The sequence below is a fragment of the Corvus hawaiiensis genome, chromosome 1, assembly GCF_020740725.1.
Source record: "Corvus hawaiiensis isolate bCorHaw1 chromosome 1, bCorHaw1.pri.cur, whole genome shotgun sequence".
Taxonomy (NCBI): Eukaryota; Metazoa; Chordata; class Aves; order Passeriformes; family Corvidae; genus Corvus; species Corvus hawaiiensis.
In genome coordinates this window covers 4,405,962-4,425,224 of record NC_063213.1, presented here as the reverse complement: position 1 = coordinate 4,425,224, position 19,263 = coordinate 4,405,962, and the positions used below count along the sequence as shown (strand labels likewise).

Here is a 19,263-nt window from a genome sequence, read left to right as displayed (position 1 = left end):
TTCCTCTTCATCCCCCCCCTTCCCTCATTTGTCCCTCTTTTCTCTACCCTTTTCCTTTTTGCTTTTTTTCCCTTTCTTCCTTTTTTCCCCCTTTTCCCTGTTCCCGTTTTTCCTTTTTTCTTTTTGTTTTCCCCCCTGCTTTTTCCCCCGTTTCCTTTTGTGTTTTCCTCCTTTTCCCTTTCTTTTGCCCCCTTTTTATCCTTTATTTTCCTTTTCTCTTTACCGTAGCCGGTTTGTCGGGCTCGGGGCCGGAGCGCGGGTTAGCCCAGGGGCGGGACATGCAAATGAGGGGGCGGGGATTTGCGCGTACCGCGGCCTATCCCACCGTTGTATGCAAATGAGGGGGCGGGCCCACGCGAGCGAGCCAGACGGGCCTGTGACAAGATGGCGGCGGCGGCGGCGCGGCGGGCGCAGCTGGTGCTGGGGCACTTGGCCGGGGCCGCGCCGGCCTCGGGGGCCGCCCCCAGGGCCGTGCCCTGTGCCGGGGGTTCCCCGTCGGCCCCCAGCCCCGACGATGTGGTGGTGGTGCACGGACGCAGGACCGCCATCGGCCGCGCCCGCCGCGGCGGCTTCAAGGTACGGGCTGGGGGGTCCTGCCCGCCTGTCCCCTGCGGAGCGGGGTCCCACAGGTGCTGGACAGCCCCACTGGGAAAGGGGTACCCCCCTCCTTGCCTCCCCTCCTCGCACGCCCGGGTGCTGGACCCCTGCTTGACCCCCAGACACCGCCCCGGAGCTGCTCTGTTCTGGAAGAGTTTAAATCCCAACGTTTTATGATGGTTTTAATGCTGGGGGTGCGTGGCCCAGGTGTGGCAGCGCCAGTGGCATCCCCCAAAGGAGTCGGGCCTTGTGTCGAGGGGTCCCCAGCTCCCCTCGCAGCCCGGGGACCGCCACAGTCCGCTGTCACCTGCCCTGTCACACGGAGCAGCCGCTTTTCAAGCGGTGTGTCCCTCATCTGCACAGCTTGGCACGGACCTGCCACCCTTCTGGAACCTGCTTCTCCCTGGGTGGCATCCACAGTCCTGGGCAAGAACACGGTGCCAGGATGACCCCAAAGGGTGCTCGTTCCTTGCCATCCTAACAAACGGGTCTCATGCTGGTGGTGCTTCCCACCAGCTGAGGCATCACCCCAGTTTCTTTCACAAAATAAATGGAGGGGCTCCATTTGCTGGGTCTTGTCACATAAATCTGTAGTTGTGTGATTTTGAAGGCCCTGCAGAGCATGTTCCTATAAAACCGAGGTAGGTGAGAAAGCAGCATGTGTGTTACAGTGCTTGAAGGAAACCTGGGATAAAAATACACAGGTAATTCTGCTGTGGTAGGAAAACAACGACCACCGTGAGCTGAGAAGTGGAGTAAAGCTGCTTTAGCACCATATGCCAGCCCTCTGAAGTGGTCTGAGACTGAACTGGTCACAGGGCACTGACTGGTGTTCACTGGTGGTGCTGATCCCCTGTGCTTTTAGGACACGACACCTGATGAGCTGCTGGCTGCTGTGATGACAGCTGTCCTCCAGGATGTTAACCTCCGTCCTGAGGTACTGGGAGACATCTGTGTGGGTGAGTGACAGCCTCTGCCCAGTGAAACTCCTGGTCTGGACAGCTGTGTGGGACAGGCTCCTCCTGTCCTGTGGGATACTCACAAGTCTGGTGGGGCTGGAAGGGGTTAGCGTGTAGCATTCGGTTTTCACGCCTGTCCTGTTGGTGGTGGGGCTCTGATCTGGTGCTGGGCAGTACCAAGCTGTGGTGATGGGAACATCCCTTCAGTGCCTGTGAGGGGAATGCAGCCAATTGACTGGAATTGTGTCTTTGCTCTCAGGGAATGTGCTGCAGCCTGGAGCTGGCGCCTTGATTGCAAGAGTTGCACAGTTTCTAAGGTAAGCTCTCAACCAGACTGAGGTTCTTATTCTCCTCCTTGGGCCATGGAGCAGAACAGGGTCAGAGGTTGCAGTGAGGCTCATGCACTCCCAGGAGTTACAGCAAATCACCTTTTGCCTAGAAACTGGACTTTGATCGAGCGCTTGGAGAATGCTGAGGGCGGAGGGACGGGGAGGAAGGTGAAGCTGTTTAATTTGTTTGTGCTGCTTGTGTTGGGCCTCTGAAAGGGATGTGATGTTTTGTGGGCTCCCATCTGCATCTGCTGCCTCTCTGCACTGTGAGGCTGCACTTCTCTCTGCTGTGTCTGGTCCCAGAACCATGGATGGGCTCAGATCTTTCTGTCATTGCCCAGTGTTGGTCAGTGGCTTGTACTGAGCTGGATCCCAGATTCCAAATATTTCAGCCAGTTTCTGTTGCTATTGTTCCTTCTGTCAGTCACTGCACAACTACCGCTTTAGAGAGGTGCAGGCACAGCCTGCCATAATTAGGAATATTACAGAGCTTTTCAGGGTTTGTGGCCTGGGTCAGAGCTCAGGATCTCCCAGGGAAGGCCCTCCTTACAGAGGACGTTCTGAAGACAGACCCATAGGGAAACAGGACTTGGAGCCACTTGCAAATGAAGTGTGGAAATTACCTCTGAACTTTGCTTTCCCTTGGTGCAGGACCAAATAGATCAAGAAATGGATAAAGTGATCTGCCTGGAACTTGAGGGTTAAAGTCTAATCAAGTGGATTAATGCATTCTTTAGAGCTTTGGGTTGTTGGTGTGTTTCATCACTGAGTCTTTGCCAACACTGTCTTGTTTTCCAGTGGTATTCCAGAGACAGTGCCATGCTCCAGTGTGAACCGGCAGTGCTCCTCGGGGCTACAGGCCATTATCAACATAGCTGGTAGGTGTTGTGGGCACTGGCATCAGAGTCAATGCCTGCCCCAACCCAAGGGCTCATTCCTTTTGTCCTCTAGTCTCTCTGAGCAGTAAAACAATGATAATGTCTTGTGCTGGTGGGAATTTTCAGTGTGATGTTAGCTAAATACTTTTCTATCCTCGAGTGGCTGAGCTAATCCCTAGAGAAGTAACTTGGTTTTTTGGGGACAAGTTCTACCATCACCTCCATATCAGGCAGCTTCCAGAATGGTCCTTCCAGTTTCCTCTGGCCCTATGTTAGTCCTCAGCCCCATCAGCTCCTTGACCTGGCTCTCACTCTGGCAGGCAGGAGGGTGAGGAAATGCCCATTTGGCTGTACTGGCTGCTCAGGTGTTTGGAAACTGCAGCTGGGCTGGAAATGCTTTTGCTCCTGATGACAGTAAGAATGTTTATGCACTGCTGTTACAGGTGGCATCCGAAGTGGATCATATGACATTGGCTTGGCCTGTGGGTAAGGAAGTATTTTCATAGTGCTTGCTTAGGCTTCCTGAAGGTAACACTCTGTCCCTCTGCAATAGCTTGCCATAATTAGCTTTTTAGCTAATCTCCAATTAACTAGTCTCTTGAAAGACCAGCAGCTCTCTTGAATGAAGAAATTAATGTCCTACCTGTGCTAATGAGTGTTCTGCAGACTTACAGGATGTGTTCTGTGCTGTCAGACGAGCTGTCCTGTGCTTCAGTCCTAACATACTAGCAGTGTTTATTTTTTGGAGGATTATGTAAATGCTAGGTTAGTTTTTGGGGGAATACTAGTGACCACATACACAGTGACTTCAGAAGAATAAGTGAAAAAAAAGCTATTCAGTAATCCTGAGGCTAAAATACTGAGTTTCTCTTTTTTTATACCTTGATGGTGCTAATCTTTCATTACTTATTACTGCACACAGTTATCCTTTAGTCCTTAGTCAAAGGTTTGTATTTACAACTTCTCAGCACCTGCACACACACATTGAGCAAGATAAGGTGTTGAGAATGCTCTTCCCTTCCCAGACTGCTGCAAAATAAAGAGCTCAGCGGGACAGGTGTGTTCCTCTGCTGTAGGCAGAGCACCTGGTGTGATCAACACTTGTGTAATGCTTTTCACACCTTCACTTTAACACACTCCTTTCAAGAAGTTGCTTGGCAGCGTCCACCAAGACGTGCTTAAAGGGACTGACAGCCTTTGCACCCCTGGGTGTGCCAGACACTGGGTTTTGTTGTGGGAAGCTCTCTGGCCTCTGCCCTGCACCGTCCTCCATGAAGACATACAATCCATAAGTTACAAATAGCTTTTGGGAGCTGGGTTTATCCTAGGTCTTACTCTTCCACAGAGTGGAGAAACAGTGGATGACAACATAAAAGATGCTTGCTGGGGTTTCTCTTACTTAAAACCCGGTCCTGTGCCTTCCTTCAGGAGCAGATGCAGCTGAAGTCAGTGATGGAGTGTCCCATCTTAGAGCTAGTTTAAATTGCTGATAGAACTTACTACAAGCTGCCTTACTTTCTGCTTGCCTTTTCCAGGATGGTTTCTTTGTTATTTATTCTTCATGAGGGTATTTGTGTAGTGCAGAGTAGAATTCAAACCCTCTTCCCATTGTAGGCTTCATAATCTAGACTGACCTTACAAAAGCTCACGAGTCTTAAGTGATGGCTTTGTATTTCTGCAGTAAATTTGAGTATCTTTAATGTGTTAATTCATTTGTGGGTCAAAGATTGCACCCTGTGTTGCGAAACACAAATGGTGCAACTCACTGAAATGTCTTTGCCGTGATTTGCTTAATACTTCTCTTTTTCTGCTGCCAACCTGTTCTTAAGATCTGAGCAGTATTTTTATGTCTGTTGACAATCTCACTGAAAACTCCAGCCCTTGAACCTTGGGTTTCTCATTATGTTTGAGGACAAATGTGCCAGAATCATAGCAATTCCTTCCTAGCTGGGGAAACACAAGAAATTAACTGCTGACATTGGTATCCTGTTCTAGTGAAGCAAGAACCAATTGAATCTCACAATCTGTTTTCATTTCATGATAATTCTTAAATTGATGATTAAAGAGCTTCTGCCTCAGCCAGTTCCTAATTAGCAGCTGTGTTTCTGTGGGATAATAGGAAGGCATGTTGTCAGGATACTGAGTTTTGATCAGGCTTAATGGAGCAATTCAAATTTTTCTTGTGTTTAGTGTGGAAACAATGTCCCTCAGAAGTGCAAATAACCCTGGTGATATCAGTTCCAGCATGATGGATAACCCCAAAGCTCGAGATTGCCTTATTCCTATGGGGTAAGTGTTTCCCCTTCCCACAGTTTAAGGGTTTTATAGATGCTCTGTCTCCCCAGTGACCATAGTTACAAATCAACCTGAATGTGGTGAGCTTGGAGCCATGTGTGCTGGCATCCTTGGTTGTGGTGGAAGATGAATGATGTGAAATGGGCAGAGATCACCAACTCTGATCAAAGATTTTCTTGTCTTAAGCTCAATGGCTTGTTGAGCAAGGAGAATGGATTTGAGCCTCATTCTGGTTCTGGATTTGATTCTGGATTAGCTTCTGCCAGCAGTTCTAAGTTGAGAATGCAGCAGTTGGCTTTGAGACTAAAGCCATTGCTTGTACCTCATGTGGTCTTAGTAGAAGCAAACTGCAGCTCCATTAGATGTGTCCTTGGATTAATTCTGTGATGCTTTTTTCCCCAGAATAACCTCAGAAAATGTCGCAGAGAAGTTTGGAGTTTCCCGGAAGAAGCAAGATGCCTTTGCCTTGGCTTCCCAACAAAAGTAAATGCTTGTTTTGTTAGTCTTTTTGGATTTTTTTATTCTTTTAGTTAAGAAATGTACAGCTGCAAAACACACTGCTACTTCCTAGTGAAGTGCAGCCTTTGTGTTGCCTTCCAATCCTTAATAGTGAGCAAAGAGGCTTGAGGGTGTCAGACTGAAATTCAGTGCCTGCGCAGGGTTGTGTGTGAGGAGGGGGCGGGAGTCCAGAGCTGTACTGGGATTGTGTGACTAACGTCACACAAATATCACTGGGCACACAGACCCTGAACAGTGAGTGCTTGTCTCAGCATCCAAAGGTCGCTGCCCATGGCAAGGGGGGTGGAACTGGATGATCTTTAAGGTGCCTTCCAGCCCAAACCATTCTGTGTTTCTATGATACAGCCTCAGGGAGGTTTCTGGAATGAGTGCATGGTGAGGTATTTTCGTAGTGACTTTGGCTCAGGATCACTGGAACCTGAACGTGGGAGCGGCAGCAGAAGGAGCCTTTCCCATGAGGGAATAGTTGAGTGTGGCTGTTTGTAGAGAGCTGCTGAGCTTGTGAGAAGAGTGGCTTGTCCTTGCTGCAGGTGTTTGGCTCTGAGTGAGCCCAGTCCTACCTCTGATAACCTTCCTCTTGGGTTAAATCACTGCCAAAGTCAACTGACCCCGGAATCCGTGGGGCTGTATTGGCAGAGCAGTGGCAGGTGATAGGGTAAAGTTTCTGCCATCAAAGAGTTAAACTTGCTTTCAGAGCTCTGTTTAAGCATCAGCCCGGTCCAGTTATTTATCTAACACAGGAAGCCACTGCACAGGGTAGTTAACCTTTAAATTCCGGCCCTGCTGCTCAGGGAACTTGGCATGCCAGCCTTTCTCACTGCCATGGAACTGATAACCAAAAGGGTATGTGAATGTGATCCTCACGCTCACATGAGGCAAGTGACTTTCTGGCCTTGGTCTCAGGATGTCTGTGGTGTTACTGACCTGTCCTTCAGCACTTTGCTCTAATTCTTGCTTACCTGGGAGCATTGAATTATTTTCATTTTATTGGTAAAATTGCAAAGTGATGAAGGGGTAAAACAAGCTTTTAGTCTCCAATTTGTATTCTCTATGAAGGATTTACCTCTGGAAGGTAAATCTTCTAAATCAACTCCACTTGGAAGGCTTTTAAAATACCTTGTTGATAGGAAAGATTAAATCTGTGTGGCTTGAGCTAATTCTGGTTTAATTGTATTCTGCCAGGTCATGGCAGTTGTTCACTATTGCTAGTTCAGGGTTCATTTATTTTCTTACAGTTGTGATGTGACTGTACCCCTGGACAAATAAAACTTCATGTTGGGGGCTGGTGGTGGTCAGTCAGGCACAGAGGTGTTGATGGGAACAGAAAGGGGATCTTGCTCAGAAACGAGTGATCCTGTGACCCACATTTGGAGACAATGCCTGTTATGTTGATGTAGAGGTAAAAAGTTTGTCTTCCCATGAATGGAAATAAGAATTTGCTTGTTGTCTTGACCACCACTCAGTGATGATATACCAAATTCCACCTTAGTTCATTCTCTGTCTAACTGGTGTCCTTCTACAGTTCACCTCCAAAATATTTTAACCTTTCATACTCGTTTTTTACCAGAGCAGCAAAAGCTCAGCAGATGGGACTGTTTAAAACTGAGATTGTTCCAGTGAAGACCACTGTTTCAGATAACGATGGCAACAAGAAAACAATCACTGTGCACCAAGATGAAGGGATTAGGCCCTCCACAACGCTGGAAGGCTTGGCAAAGCTGAAACCTGCCTTCAAAGAGGATGGAAGCACTACAGCAGGTGAGCTCAGCTGTTAACATTTGTGTTGTTCCTCTGGTTTACCTGCCTTCACTAGAACAAAAAGGATGTTAACAGGTCTCTTCCAACAGGGAATGCCAGCCAGGTCAGCGATGGAGCAGCTGCTGTTCTCCTGGCAAAACGCTCCAAGGCAGCACAGCTGGGGCTGCCGGTGCTGGGGGTGCTGAGGTCCTTTGCTGTGGTGGGGGTGCCACCCGACGTGATGGGCATAGGGCCAGCTTATGCCATCCCTGTTGCTGTGGAAAAGGCAGGTGAGAACCACCTCTCATTCGGGCAGTGCTTGACACAAGCAAATCAGACTCCCTGCATGGAGATTTAAGGTTATATTATTCAAGCATGTGCAGCTGTTGGAACAGTGAACTTAAATCCAAAACCTTAAAAGAGGTCCTGCCTCAGGTTGTTGCAATGCTCTTCCCTTGTACTGGTGTGTAAATTGTCATTCACTCACCTTTGAGAAGCTCAGGAGTAAATCCCTGCACAGGCTCAACAAGAGTTGACATGTGGTAAGTGATTGTGTGTTCACTTAGTGCTGTTTTCTCTTCTTTATTATGACCGATGTGTTGGGGGGTGGTTTTATGTTTGGTTTTTAATGTTTTTTCTCTCTACAATTTTGTCATCTTACGTAGGGTTTTTTCCACACTCATTGGGTTAAACAGCTTTTATAGCTGATGAGCTGATTTAGCCTGGCCTGGCTACAGTCACATGCCCACCTGCAGCTTTATCTTTCACTCTCCAAACACCCTTCAATCCTTAATCCCTCTGCAGAGAAATCACACTTAATCTGAGGAAATTTAGCAGTCAGTGACACAATGCCATGAACTGTGATGTTTTGCAGTCTTTAGACACTGCTGTACATAAACTTGTTCAAGTGTAGATATCCCACATGGAGCTGAGGTTCTTCTTTTTCAGATGGAGTAGAACTGGAATTCATAGAGGGAGGCTGTCAGGCAATTACTATCTGATACAGTCATGAGGCAAAAATACCTCCTTTTAATTCCTTACTTTTCTGGCCCATAGGTCTGACTCTGAATGACATTGATATATATGAAATTAATGAAGCCTTTGCAAGCCAGGTGAGTGAGCATCATGTTTGTGTTGCTGCATTGCTTGGCAACTGAGTGTATTTCAGCTTGGTCTCCAGGTTAAGATTTTTAACTTGTTCCACATATTACATCTTCAGCCAAATGTTAATAACATGTGCAGACTATTTTCCTTTTCCCTCAATTAAAAATGAGCAGGGCATTGCTTATACAGCTTAATATTAGGAAAAAAAAAGTCCACTAAATAAGAATGTAGTTTTTGCTATTGTACCCTCATACCAACTTGCAACATTTCACCAGGGCTGTGATTTATTGTCAGGTTGTCTGTCTGAATGTGTGTGGGCTCAGTTTGAGATGAAGTGGACAGTTTTAGCTCACTTCTCTGTGCCTTGGATCAGTTCCACTCCTTTCCACCGAGAAGGATGGTCTAGCTGGAGTAAGGCCTCTGAACTAGAGGAGGAGAGCTGAGAACTACAAAGGACAAGAGCATCTCCATGAAACCATTCCTGTCTTTCCAGGCTGTGTACTGTGTGGAAAAGCTGAGCATTCCCATGGAGAAGGTGAACCCCCTGGGAGGAGCCATAGCACTGGGACACCCCCTGGGCTGCACTGGTGCTCGCCAGGTCGTCACTTTGCTCAATGAGCTGAAGCGTAGAGGGAGGAGGTGAGTGCTGAGCATCAGTGTTGGCCTCACACCTGCTGGGTGTGCAGCTACCACGGGCTCAGGGGTAACCACTTTGGCTTAAGCTTTCTCCATCCCTTGGATGGGGTAACCATGCATTTGGGTGAAGCTTTCTCTATCCCTTGAATGCCTTTGAAGCTGAATTCCCTGGGTCTCTCCTAGTGACACAGGAGAGTCCTGGACAGCTCAAATTTATTGTATTCTTTATTTTTATTCTTTTTACCTGGATGATGTAAGCCTGAGCTGTCTTTTCCACATGCTCTCTATTTCAGAGCGTACGGAGTCGTGTCCATGTGCATTGGAACTGGCATGGGCGCCGCGGCTGTGTTCGAGTACCCGGGGAAGTGAGCTCCAGTGCTGACAGAACAACACCACAGCTCACTCTCTGCCTTCCCTGGTCATAGCAAGTGATTTGCACTGAAATCAAGTGGGTTCTGGGATTTGTTACTAGATCTACAAATTTTAGGCAGAAATTGTGAAGTAGAATTAATGGTACAGCTCTGCTAAGAAGGTGAGGAAATGCAAAACTGGCACTTGGCTTCCTGACATAAGAAATTAGCTCATCTGAAATTCAGTTACAGGCCCTGGTATGGTGATTATGAATGAAGATTTTTAATTTAATTGATCTCTTTATTCTGTGAATATTACCAGAGAGAAGTAGTTCATGGGACAGTGTTTTTGTACAATAAATTGGCAAAAAGGGTTACTCAAAATGAAAACATCAGTCCACATGAAAAGTCTTTTCCAGCATTTTCTTAAAAGGTTTCACCATTTTGCAAGAAGTTTAAGAGAGTTTGTTTTGAAGCAAAGACTTGACATCCTTGCCTTCACAACTCTATGTCCTAGCCCAGTCAGAAGTTGTCTGTGTCTTAAATTGTCCCTACACTGGAGGAATGGGCTGGAGCTCGCTGCTGGTGGAGCTGCTCTGAAGCCTCCAGTGGGGGAAAGTGGAAGGACTGAAATGTAATTTCCACAGGAAATGCCTGAACAGAAAGGTTCTGTTGGATTGCTAGATGCCAGGAATTTGGATGTGGCCATTCCTTCTTTTACAATACATGTCTGATTATCAGTTTGTGTGACTCCAAGGACAATCTTGTGCTTAGTCATATTTACTTAAATAACATAAAGCAAATTGAAGCATTACATTTACTGCAAGCATTACATGAACATCAGTGACAGCTCAGTCCTTCAGTACTAATACAAACATGTTCTTTGTGTCTTTTTGTCATCCCTTATTTCTTCTCTTGTCTGAACAGGAAGATCACTGAAACTCAGCTTGAAAAAGAAATGTACTCATTGCTGGTTTAAATTTGTAACAAACTGAAGTTCTTTGTCCTGACTGTTGTTTTTGCACTTAATACAATTGGGTTCTTGCAATACATTTGTTTCCTTTTTATGATGATTGTTAGTTTGAAGGTCGTGATGAGTTGGAGTTCTTCAATATTTTCACAATCCTATGCTGTAGCCTGTCTCACCCAGCAATCACACAGGCCCTATGTTAGAGCCAAAAAATGGAATTATTTAGAGGGGGTAAAGAGGCATTAACAAAAGCCTTTTTGTTTAATGGGAGTGGAAGACTTAACAGACTCAGAAGTGGGAATTGCAGCGACCTTTAGCTAAAATAATACTAAAATAATTTAAAGAGAAGTGTGAGTAAATGGGAACCATGTGGGGGGAAAGAATGAAAAGGAAGAAGGGTTCCTCCCTCTGTCGCTGAAGGGGATGTTCTCAAGGCCCAAGCATGATGAAGCACACAGGTTGGTAATTTTCCAAGGAGACCAGGGAAAGTTTGCTCTTCCCCTTTTCATGTAAGGCACTGAGAAAACAGCCTGGGGAATGCTGGCCGATTCACCAGTTCTTGCTTTTATTATGTGTCCATGTCCATTTTAATGTCAAACAAATAAATGAGGCAAAACAAAAGGTACTTTAAGGTATGAACAGTCTTCAGCTGTAATTCAAGGTATGCTGGGCTCTGCAAAGGGCTTTGGGCTGACTTACACAGCTGCTTTGCAATTTAAAACCTTGTTCTGTGACTAAAGCTAAGCTTACCACAGCAATAACAGTAACAGTACGGAGTGTGATTATGACTGGTTAAGGTACCATGAGAATTTCTTTCCTCATAACCTAAATTTTCATTCTGTTAAAATTCCAGTCCCTACTAAAACAGAAGTAGAGGAAAATACAGGCTCAGCTGCTGGCACATCTGCATCCAACCTGTTACCTTGACATTTGTCCCACATTGTCTTGTTTAATGCACCTTCCCACGGTGCTTTCCTCGCCCTCTGAGGTGCAGCTTGCAAGGCTTCTCTTCCAGCATTCCAGAAATGGTCACAATAGCTTCATAGTCAGTGTTGTTCCTAAAATGCACAGCAAAATGTTCAGTTACAGCTGTGTGCAGTCCTGTCTTTAGAGATGATTTTGTGGAGAAAAAGGGGAGAATGGTGTCCTAAGAGTGACAATCTCACTTCATAGGGCTGTGTCCCACGGGTACAGTACATGGTATTGGAAAAGATTGGTCAGGTCTGTGCCTGAAGACATTGGATTCATTTTTAAAGGAACAAGAATATCATCCTATTTGTGAAATTCTATTTTAGGTAAATAAATTAAATGAAGCTCTGCTGGGAGTATCACCTGCACTGCCTTGATGTGAAAACTCCTCCCTGTGACAGACAAAGTTTGAAGGGAAAAGTTTCTGTCACTCCCCTAAGACCAGGGGCAGTCAGTGGAGTCCAGATTGCAAATTAACATCAAAAAGGTTACAACAACTCTAGCTTTGCACTAAGTTGAAGAGCATAACTTGCCCAAGCCTAATGCCACTCAGTGCTCCTGAGACTGTTCCTGTGAAGGACTTCTCTGTGTCTAAGTGCTGGCTGTTATAAGGGCCTGAGGCAAATGCCTGTTCTGCCAGACAGCTTTTGGTTTTTCCTTCTCATAAAACAATTCCCCTGCAGGAAGAGCACTGATTTGGGGAAGTGAATTATAAAAATCACTTCACACCTTGCACATAATTATCTCCTAATGCCACATTGGTCCCACACTCTGCTGAGCTGGGAATTCTTCTATGAAGCCCTACAGATGAGCTGGCTGCTATACAGCAACATCTTTGCTTTCTGGTACTTGCAGGCATTTTCAGCCATGCTGATTAGCATAGTTGTCAGACAAAAAGAAGTGCTTCAGGCATATTCAGCAGAATTCCACAAAAATTTAGGCAGTCAGGAGCTTGGGGAGGCTTCTGGTCCAGAACACTGCTCTGAGCTGGGACAGCTTAGAGCAGCTGCTCAAGGCACCATCCCACTGAGACAGCAGTAGCTCCAGTGATGGAAATCACTGGATTGTGTTCCAAGGAGATAGAAGTTATGACAATAACTCAACTCACCTACAGTTTGCTTCTTGAAATTTCCCTGTCAGCAGTTTTCAGAGCTCACTGAAATAACTAGGACAGACTTGACTATTTTAACTTCCTACCACCACATGATAACCTCCAAAAAATAATTTGTAGTGGAAAATGATTTTTTTTTTTTTTACAGGAGTTTCATCTCCCTAATCAGAACAAAGAAATTAGTCTTTGGGTCATCATAGAATCATGGAATGTTTTGGGTTGGAAGGGACAGCAAAGCTCATCTTGTTCCAAGCCCTGGGCAGGGACACCTTCCACTATCCCAGGTTGCTCAAACCCTCATCCAGACTGGCCTTACACAATTCCAGAGATGGGGCAGCCACAGCTTCTCTGGGTAACCTGTGCCAGGGCCTCACCACCCTCACAGTGCAGAAGTTCTTTCTAATGTAAACCAGCCCTCTGTCAGTGTGAAGCCATTCCCCCTTGTCCCATCACTCCAGCTATTTGTCCAAAGTCGCTCTCCTGGAGCCCCTTTAGGCACTGCAAGGTGCTCTAAGGTCTCCCCAGAGCCTTCTCCTCTCCAGGCTGAACAGCCCCAACCTCTGTCAACAGCACAATTTCAGTCCTGTTAACTGTACCTTGCAGCAAAGCTGATCTGCAGAATCTCTCTGGTAGGTGCCTCCCCTTCACGTGCCTCCAAAATGCCTTTAGTTGGGAAGATAGAAAAGACTTCCAGGGCCTTAGGCCTTTTCTGTTCATCTGCAGTGGAAGGGGCAAATATCAAACAAAGCCATACATGACCCTTTGTGTAAGTGTGTGCAGCAGGTAGCACTCCTGGCAAGGCACCTCTTTGCTGAGCAACTAATAAATCACGTCTCACACTGTCAGGGTTTCTGTGCATGTGCCCAGACTCTGTTTTCATCCTCTAATCAAGGGCAGTCATCAGTGGTCTCCACACTGAAAGAATAAGGCCCTGATCATCTTTCTTCTGGAATCCATCTGTTGTTAACAGCATTAGGCTCATGCTCAAACTACCCACGAGGAGCTGCTGCTTCTTGCTGCTCCTTAGGACTGATTTACAAATGAGCAGAGCACATCAAAGAACTGTGAGGGCTGAGAGAATCAATCTTTTGGTTAGATGTGGAGTAACTGCTGAAATCAGTAGTGGTACAATAATATTAGTCAAAAAAGGGGGGGGAAAGAGAAACAGGGAAAAGCCCACAAAAGTGAGAACAAAAGCAGACCATATGTCTGCACCCAAGATCATCACATACTGCCTCTATATTGAGTGAGTGCATGCAGTCTTTATAAAAACACTGAATAGTGAAACTCTCTAACAAGGAAATCAATTGCAAAACCAGAATACCCAGCAAAGCAGTCCAGTAGCTTCTGCAGCTGCTCCTGTTATACAGGAAGACATGTTCTGTCTTGGTCTGAGCAACAAAGCAGGTCTGGAAATCTACCCTGTCACAGGAGAGCTCCAGGACTGGAACGGTGAGGTAGGCAGTCACTGGGACCAGCTGCAAAACAGGGGAAAGGGAAAAGAGAATAAAACCCACTGCATTTTTATAGAGCTTTAGTAATTCCTGCTACAGCCTGATCATTCTTAACCCCAACCACTGAATCAAGAATTATTGTTCTGTGTTCTTTTGTAACAGAGTGAATTCCCATTCTACAGCCTTGAGTGAATTAAGTTGTTGCTTGTGTGTTACTGTTTTGGGACAGGTTTTCAAACCAGACATTGTGGTCTTAATGAAGTAACATGGAGTAAACGTTCTCATTTGTTTTTAGGGCTTTCTGTGGAGCTGCAGACATTACAGCATCTCATGGTCCCTCAGGACTGTATATGGCCCACTGTGAGTCATTCAGTTTGTGCAGATTGCCCAAGATTATGATTCAATTGACTGTATCTTAGATATGGTGCTCAGTTTTATACAGGTCACTGCTCAGAAATACCTGGTATGAAAAGAAAACAGAAGTGCCTGCAGTGTACTGGGGCTGCTGAAGGCTGGGAAGGGGGATATAGATTTCTGACTGGAAGAGGTTGGTCTTTAAATGCACGTGGGCTTTGACCACACCGCAGGAGCTCAACGGATTCAGGAGCCTTTCCAGAAGCCTGTGGGTGCTGCAGGAGGCAGTGCCTGGTGACTCAGGCGTGGCTCGTTCACTGAGACAGTCCTGCCCCCTGTCTCAGAGTCATCCTGTGACTGGGCGTGTGGCCCTTTGAGTGTCAGCCGGGCTGCCATGCAGAGAGCTGGGGTACCAGCACCAGGGTGTGACCCCAACCTGCACTGCCCACCTGGGAGTCACCTGCAGTCTCTGCAGAGAGCAACCCCACAGCCATTTACTTTACCTGGATGAGCCCATTTAGTCCAGAGATGCCTGTAATTCAAGGCTGAGTAAATCCTAATCAGAGATACTGCTGAAACAGCCCTTTCCCAGGGCCCAGAGATCCTGCTCTGACCTTACCTGGGTAGTGTAGTTACTGTGCTCAATGACCAGATTTTGATTAAACTTCAGCTTTCTCTCTCCATTCTCCAGCTGGAGCACTTGGAGTCCAGGAAGCAGCTGGGTCTCTGGCAAATGTTGATACCTAAGTAACTCCAGAGTTGTGTGGAATGACACTTTCACCTGTGGGAAGAGGTGATGACCATCACACAAGACGACACCATGTGCAGGAAATCCAAAGTACACATTGTACAAAGGCCCAGGCACACATTTTCCCACTGGAACCCAAAGGTGTCATGCCAGCAGCCAAATTCCCACTGGAACAAAGCATTATAATTAAAACAAAAGACACAGCTATTTCCTATGAATCCAGTACACGGAGATGGAGTGTAAAGGTGAACAGCTGATCTCTGAGCCACAAGGGAGAAAGTCTCTAGCAAGCTAAAGGTTTTGAATTCCTGAGAGTACAAATACCATATTCCCAAAGCTGTCTTAGACATGTAAATCCTCTTTCTTCCCACACATGCAGAATTGAGATGTGTGTGGCTCCATGTCAAAATGAACACAGCAAGATGAGAAGCACACTTCAAAAATGCAACAGTTACTCATTCTTTGCAGGTTACCTCATTCTCTACTCCTGGACTTTGTTTCCTTTAATGTAATTTGTACACCCAAAACTAATCAAATTTTCCTCTCCTTGCACTTCCTACATCTAATTTAAGGAAATGAGGGAGGACTGCAGTCCTTGGAAATTCTTTTAATTTGTCCAACATCTATATGGCTATTGATTCAGGTGAGCTCCAAAACCCACAGGGTTTTCTGCAGGAGTTTGCAACAGGTCAGAGTTGATGGGAAAAGTACATCAGGAACAGAAAAAGATTATTTGTAGAGAAAATAATCTGCACCTGCAATATAGCAGGCAAAATGGCAGTAATTAGTATTTGCAAATACACCACTATTTCCCCTGTAACTGGGAGATTTCTATGCTGGTTGTGTTTTTCTGTGGTTCATCTGGGCCACACTAACACACCAATTACTAAACTCTCTCTATTCTGGCACAGGATTATTATTTTTGAGCCTACCAGCATGTTTTGCTGTGGATAAAGTACGTGTTGCAGTTGCTGCTCCCTTTCCTCCTTCTTGCTGTGGGATGATTTGGTGCTCTTCTTGGGATCTGCACTGGAGAGGCTGAAGGGAGTAGAGGGCGTAGACAGAAAAAGTCTGAAGTACAGAGGAACCTTGGTACAATTCATGAGTTTCAAACTCTGAGTAATTACTGAATCTGTCAAAACCTGGGGGAGAAATGATTCAGAACTGGTCAGTTTTAACTCCCTGAAGAGGTTTGCGTTGCTCTGTCTGGTCATGGAGCACCAGCAGAGATCTGAAGGATTTTACCCCACAGCAACCCAGTATTTTCTACCTGTGTTATTCAGCATTTCTTGAGTGAAAAACCAAAATAAAAGTAACATAATAAAGTGTACGTTTTCAAATTTCAAGGGTCACAGAAATTGAAGTGACTTATTTTGCTATTGGACCTTTATGTCCTGAAAATCAGAACTTATTTTTCTACTTACAAACTTCCCTACAATGAAAGAGAAAGTTGAATAAAACAGGCATTGTCTGAGCTCAGCTTTTCTTATTCCTGGCTAATAAGTACTTGTAGTGCTTTCTTTTGCTCCCTATCTTGTTATGTGCAATATAGAAAATGAGGCTACTGGTGATAAAGATGTGTTTGCACAGCCATGTGCACACAGCTCTGAATTGTCACAGCAGCACAGCAATACAAAGCAGCCAAATACATCAGTGTGGGAGATACTCACTCCATAAGAAGGCCTAGCAGGTAGGAGATCACTCGCCACTGAATAAAACACCATTCCTCTGTCGTGATCCATCTCCACTTCTAACCTGAGGGTGAAGAACCAGGGCTGGTCACAGCCCTGCCCCAGGCTGGCCTATTCCATGTGGGGCCAGCTGTGAGCACGATGGTACTTACAGGGGATGCCTCAGGACAGCTTCCATGTGCACTCGTAACGGTGGGGTGTCATAGCCATGACTGCGATGCACCTTGTTAGGGACCACCCTTGCAAGCTGACAACAACATGGAAACAGAAATCATGGGTGAAATGGCAGCACTAAACCTGAAATACTGCTTTGAGCCCGAGAGGCTGGTAGCCAAAACAGGATTCTGCTTGGCAATGTAGGGCCTGTTTGTAAGACATGATGGAACAGCAGAGGCCAAGTAGGAGCTGAACTCTGAATGGCTGTGGGTGATACAGATGCACAGCAGGTTTAGATCAGATGTTAGGAAGAAATTCTTCACTCTGAGGGTGGTGAGGCCCTGGCACAAGTTCCCCAGAGAAACTGTGGATGCCCCATCTCTGGAAGCATTCAAGGTTGGATGGAGTGTGGAGCAACATTTTCTGGTTAAAGATGTTGCTGCCCATGGCAGGGGGTTGGAACTAGGTGGTCCTTTCCAACCCAAACTATTCCAGGACTCTATTATTCTACATTTCTTTCTTCAGGAATAAGGATTATTAGGGTTGCTTTTATTGAATATTCTGTTATCATTCATTCAGTTTACCTTGCACCTTTGCAACGATTCATGTCAGAGAAATGCTGAGCCATTCATAAAACACTATTCAAGCCTCACATCAGCAGTTGTTGAAGAGGAAGTTTCCCAGAAGAGAGATATGCTGTCCAAATTCACACAGGAAGGTGGATGCACAGCCAGGAACAGGACTCAGCAGTCCTGAGTCTCACTCCCATTGTTAACTATTGTTATCAATAAAACCTGATGTTGTGATACCATTTCAAAACCCTGGGCTTTTGTCTGGGGTCTGCTGCCCCAGACTATGCAAGAAGACGGTGACATTCCTGCCCCACAATGCTTCCAAGCTTAAAGACAAATGCAACAGATGAACAACCCCGGTTAAGGAAGGATGTACAGGATAGCGGGAACACGACTGTTTACACAGACTGGCCAGGTAACAGCAGCCTGTACATAAATTACAGGAAGGGAAACGATTATCTCCCAGTTACCTTTAGCCTTGCTGTGACAGTCGGTTTACCTTGTTGTCCAGGCTCATGAAGCCCAGCACCACCCCTTCACAGCACAGCTCAGCCTCGGTGTCCGGGAGGACGAGTGGGGTGAAGGAGATGTAAACGTCGCTGCTGCCACCTCCTGGAACCACCTGCGGCCGGGAGAGAGTGTTTAGTGCAGGGACCTGCCGGGGATTGCACAAGAACCCTCGGGATGCAGCTGCCAAAATTGAGTTGCTCAAGCAGCATGAAATCCCCCGGGCACGGGCTACACTCAGGCCTGCACGAAAATGCCAACATGTGACAGCAAAACTGACAATTACTTCAGCTGCAAATATCACTGTGGCCACTTTTTAGCATCAACAGAGTTTAAGCACAGTCACAGACCAATTCTCTAAGTACACAAACATATGTACACATCTGCTTGTTTTTAAAAATACCCAGTTCTACCCACTCTTACTTCCTGGCTACCTCAGGTGATTATTCCACAACTTACATATATATGAAACGTTTTTTGAAGAGTTACAAGTGTGAACTAGGAATATTTTACAGTTCAGTTTAGTCTTGGCTATTTTTTAATTTTACATGACAGCAGGGAATGTAATCACATGCACTAGCCAGCTGCAGTGGATTTTCTGGGATTTACAGGTGGACTAGATTCTGCTTTCTTTAGGTGAACTATGCAGGTTATGGTTAAATCCTGATATTGCTGCTGGCTACACCCCACAAAAGCTGCCTCCACAGTGAGGCACTTGTTTGTCTGACCTTTCTCAGTCTCAACCACCTCAGAGCTCACTGCAGCTTCATTTCTGTCATAATTTCTTTATGTAATCTTTAGCTCATTTTAACTTGTAACTGAAACCCTTTGGCAAAAAAAAAAAAAAATTAAAAATAAAATTAGCACACTGATGTTTTGGGCAACCCTGTCATTCATAGCTAGATCTTTCCAATGTTGTCATTACTTTATGATATTCCTAAGGGATTGTGACAGTGTGGGCCTGTATTTGCACAACTTCCTTGTGAAGCACTGTGGGTTACAATGGTTTATCCAAAAGAGTTGTCTAGAGAGTATCCCTTTCCCAGAAGCCTGATTTCCAGCTCTGCATGTTTCCAAAGCTTCAGGCTGGATGGCTCCCACATTTCACCAAGTGAGAAGACTAGAGATGCCAGTCTGGAGTACAACTAACACTTAATTCCAGTCATCAGTCCACTGCTCAGATGTAGATAGGATGCTTTCTGTTGACCTTGCAAACTCTTCTCATTATCATCTTCAGGACCCCAAAGCCTTCCAGCCTGATGTTTCACTGCTTAGTAGAGTCTATTTCAAACCAAACTCAAAACTATCTCCTCCTCCTTCTCTGTCT

At 45.8% G+C, this 19,263-nt stretch overlaps 2 protein-coding genes across 5 annotated transcripts in view; one reads left to right on the top strand and one right to left on the bottom strand.

Moving 5' to 3' along the window:
- Positions 1 to 355: 355 nt before the first annotated feature.
- On the top strand, positions 356 to 10,454 carry ACAA1 (acetyl-CoA acyltransferase 1). Its single transcript, XM_048316371.1, has 12 exons — positions 356 to 576; positions 1,463 to 1,556; positions 1,816 to 1,873; positions 2,684 to 2,763; positions 3,207 to 3,249; positions 4,954 to 5,052; positions 5,461 to 5,541; positions 7,145 to 7,335; positions 7,425 to 7,604; positions 8,371 to 8,426; positions 8,912 to 9,057; positions 9,348 to 10,454. Exons 1-12 carry the CDS (start codon positions 385 to 387, stop codon positions 9,421 to 9,423), a joined length of 1,296 nt encoding a protein of 431 aa, XP_048172328.1. The 5' UTR covers positions 356 to 384; the 3' UTR covers positions 9,424 to 10,454.
- A 451-nt stretch (positions 10,455 to 10,905) lies between these two features.
- DLEC1 (DLEC1 cilia and flagella associated protein) overlaps positions 10,906 to 19,263 on the bottom strand; it is a 33,015-nt gene continuing 24,657 nt past the window's right edge. For 2 of the 4 annotated variants that reach the window (XM_048314562.1, XM_048314631.1), the window contains exons 31-38: positions 17,929 to 18,051; positions 16,854 to 16,948; positions 16,681 to 16,765; positions 15,943 to 16,152; positions 14,882 to 15,043; positions 13,779 to 13,932; positions 13,051 to 13,171; positions 10,906 to 11,432 (exon numbers count right to left, since the gene is read on the bottom strand). In XM_048314562.1, coding sequence (XP_048170519.1) covers positions 11,324 to 11,432; positions 13,051 to 13,171; positions 13,779 to 13,932; positions 14,882 to 15,043; positions 15,943 to 16,152; positions 16,681 to 16,765; positions 16,854 to 16,948; positions 17,929 to 18,051 — 1,059 coding nt within the window. In that variant the 3' untranslated portion in view covers positions 10,906 to 11,323. The other 2 variants (XR_007205767.1, XM_048314736.1) reach the window with 2 other exon arrangements.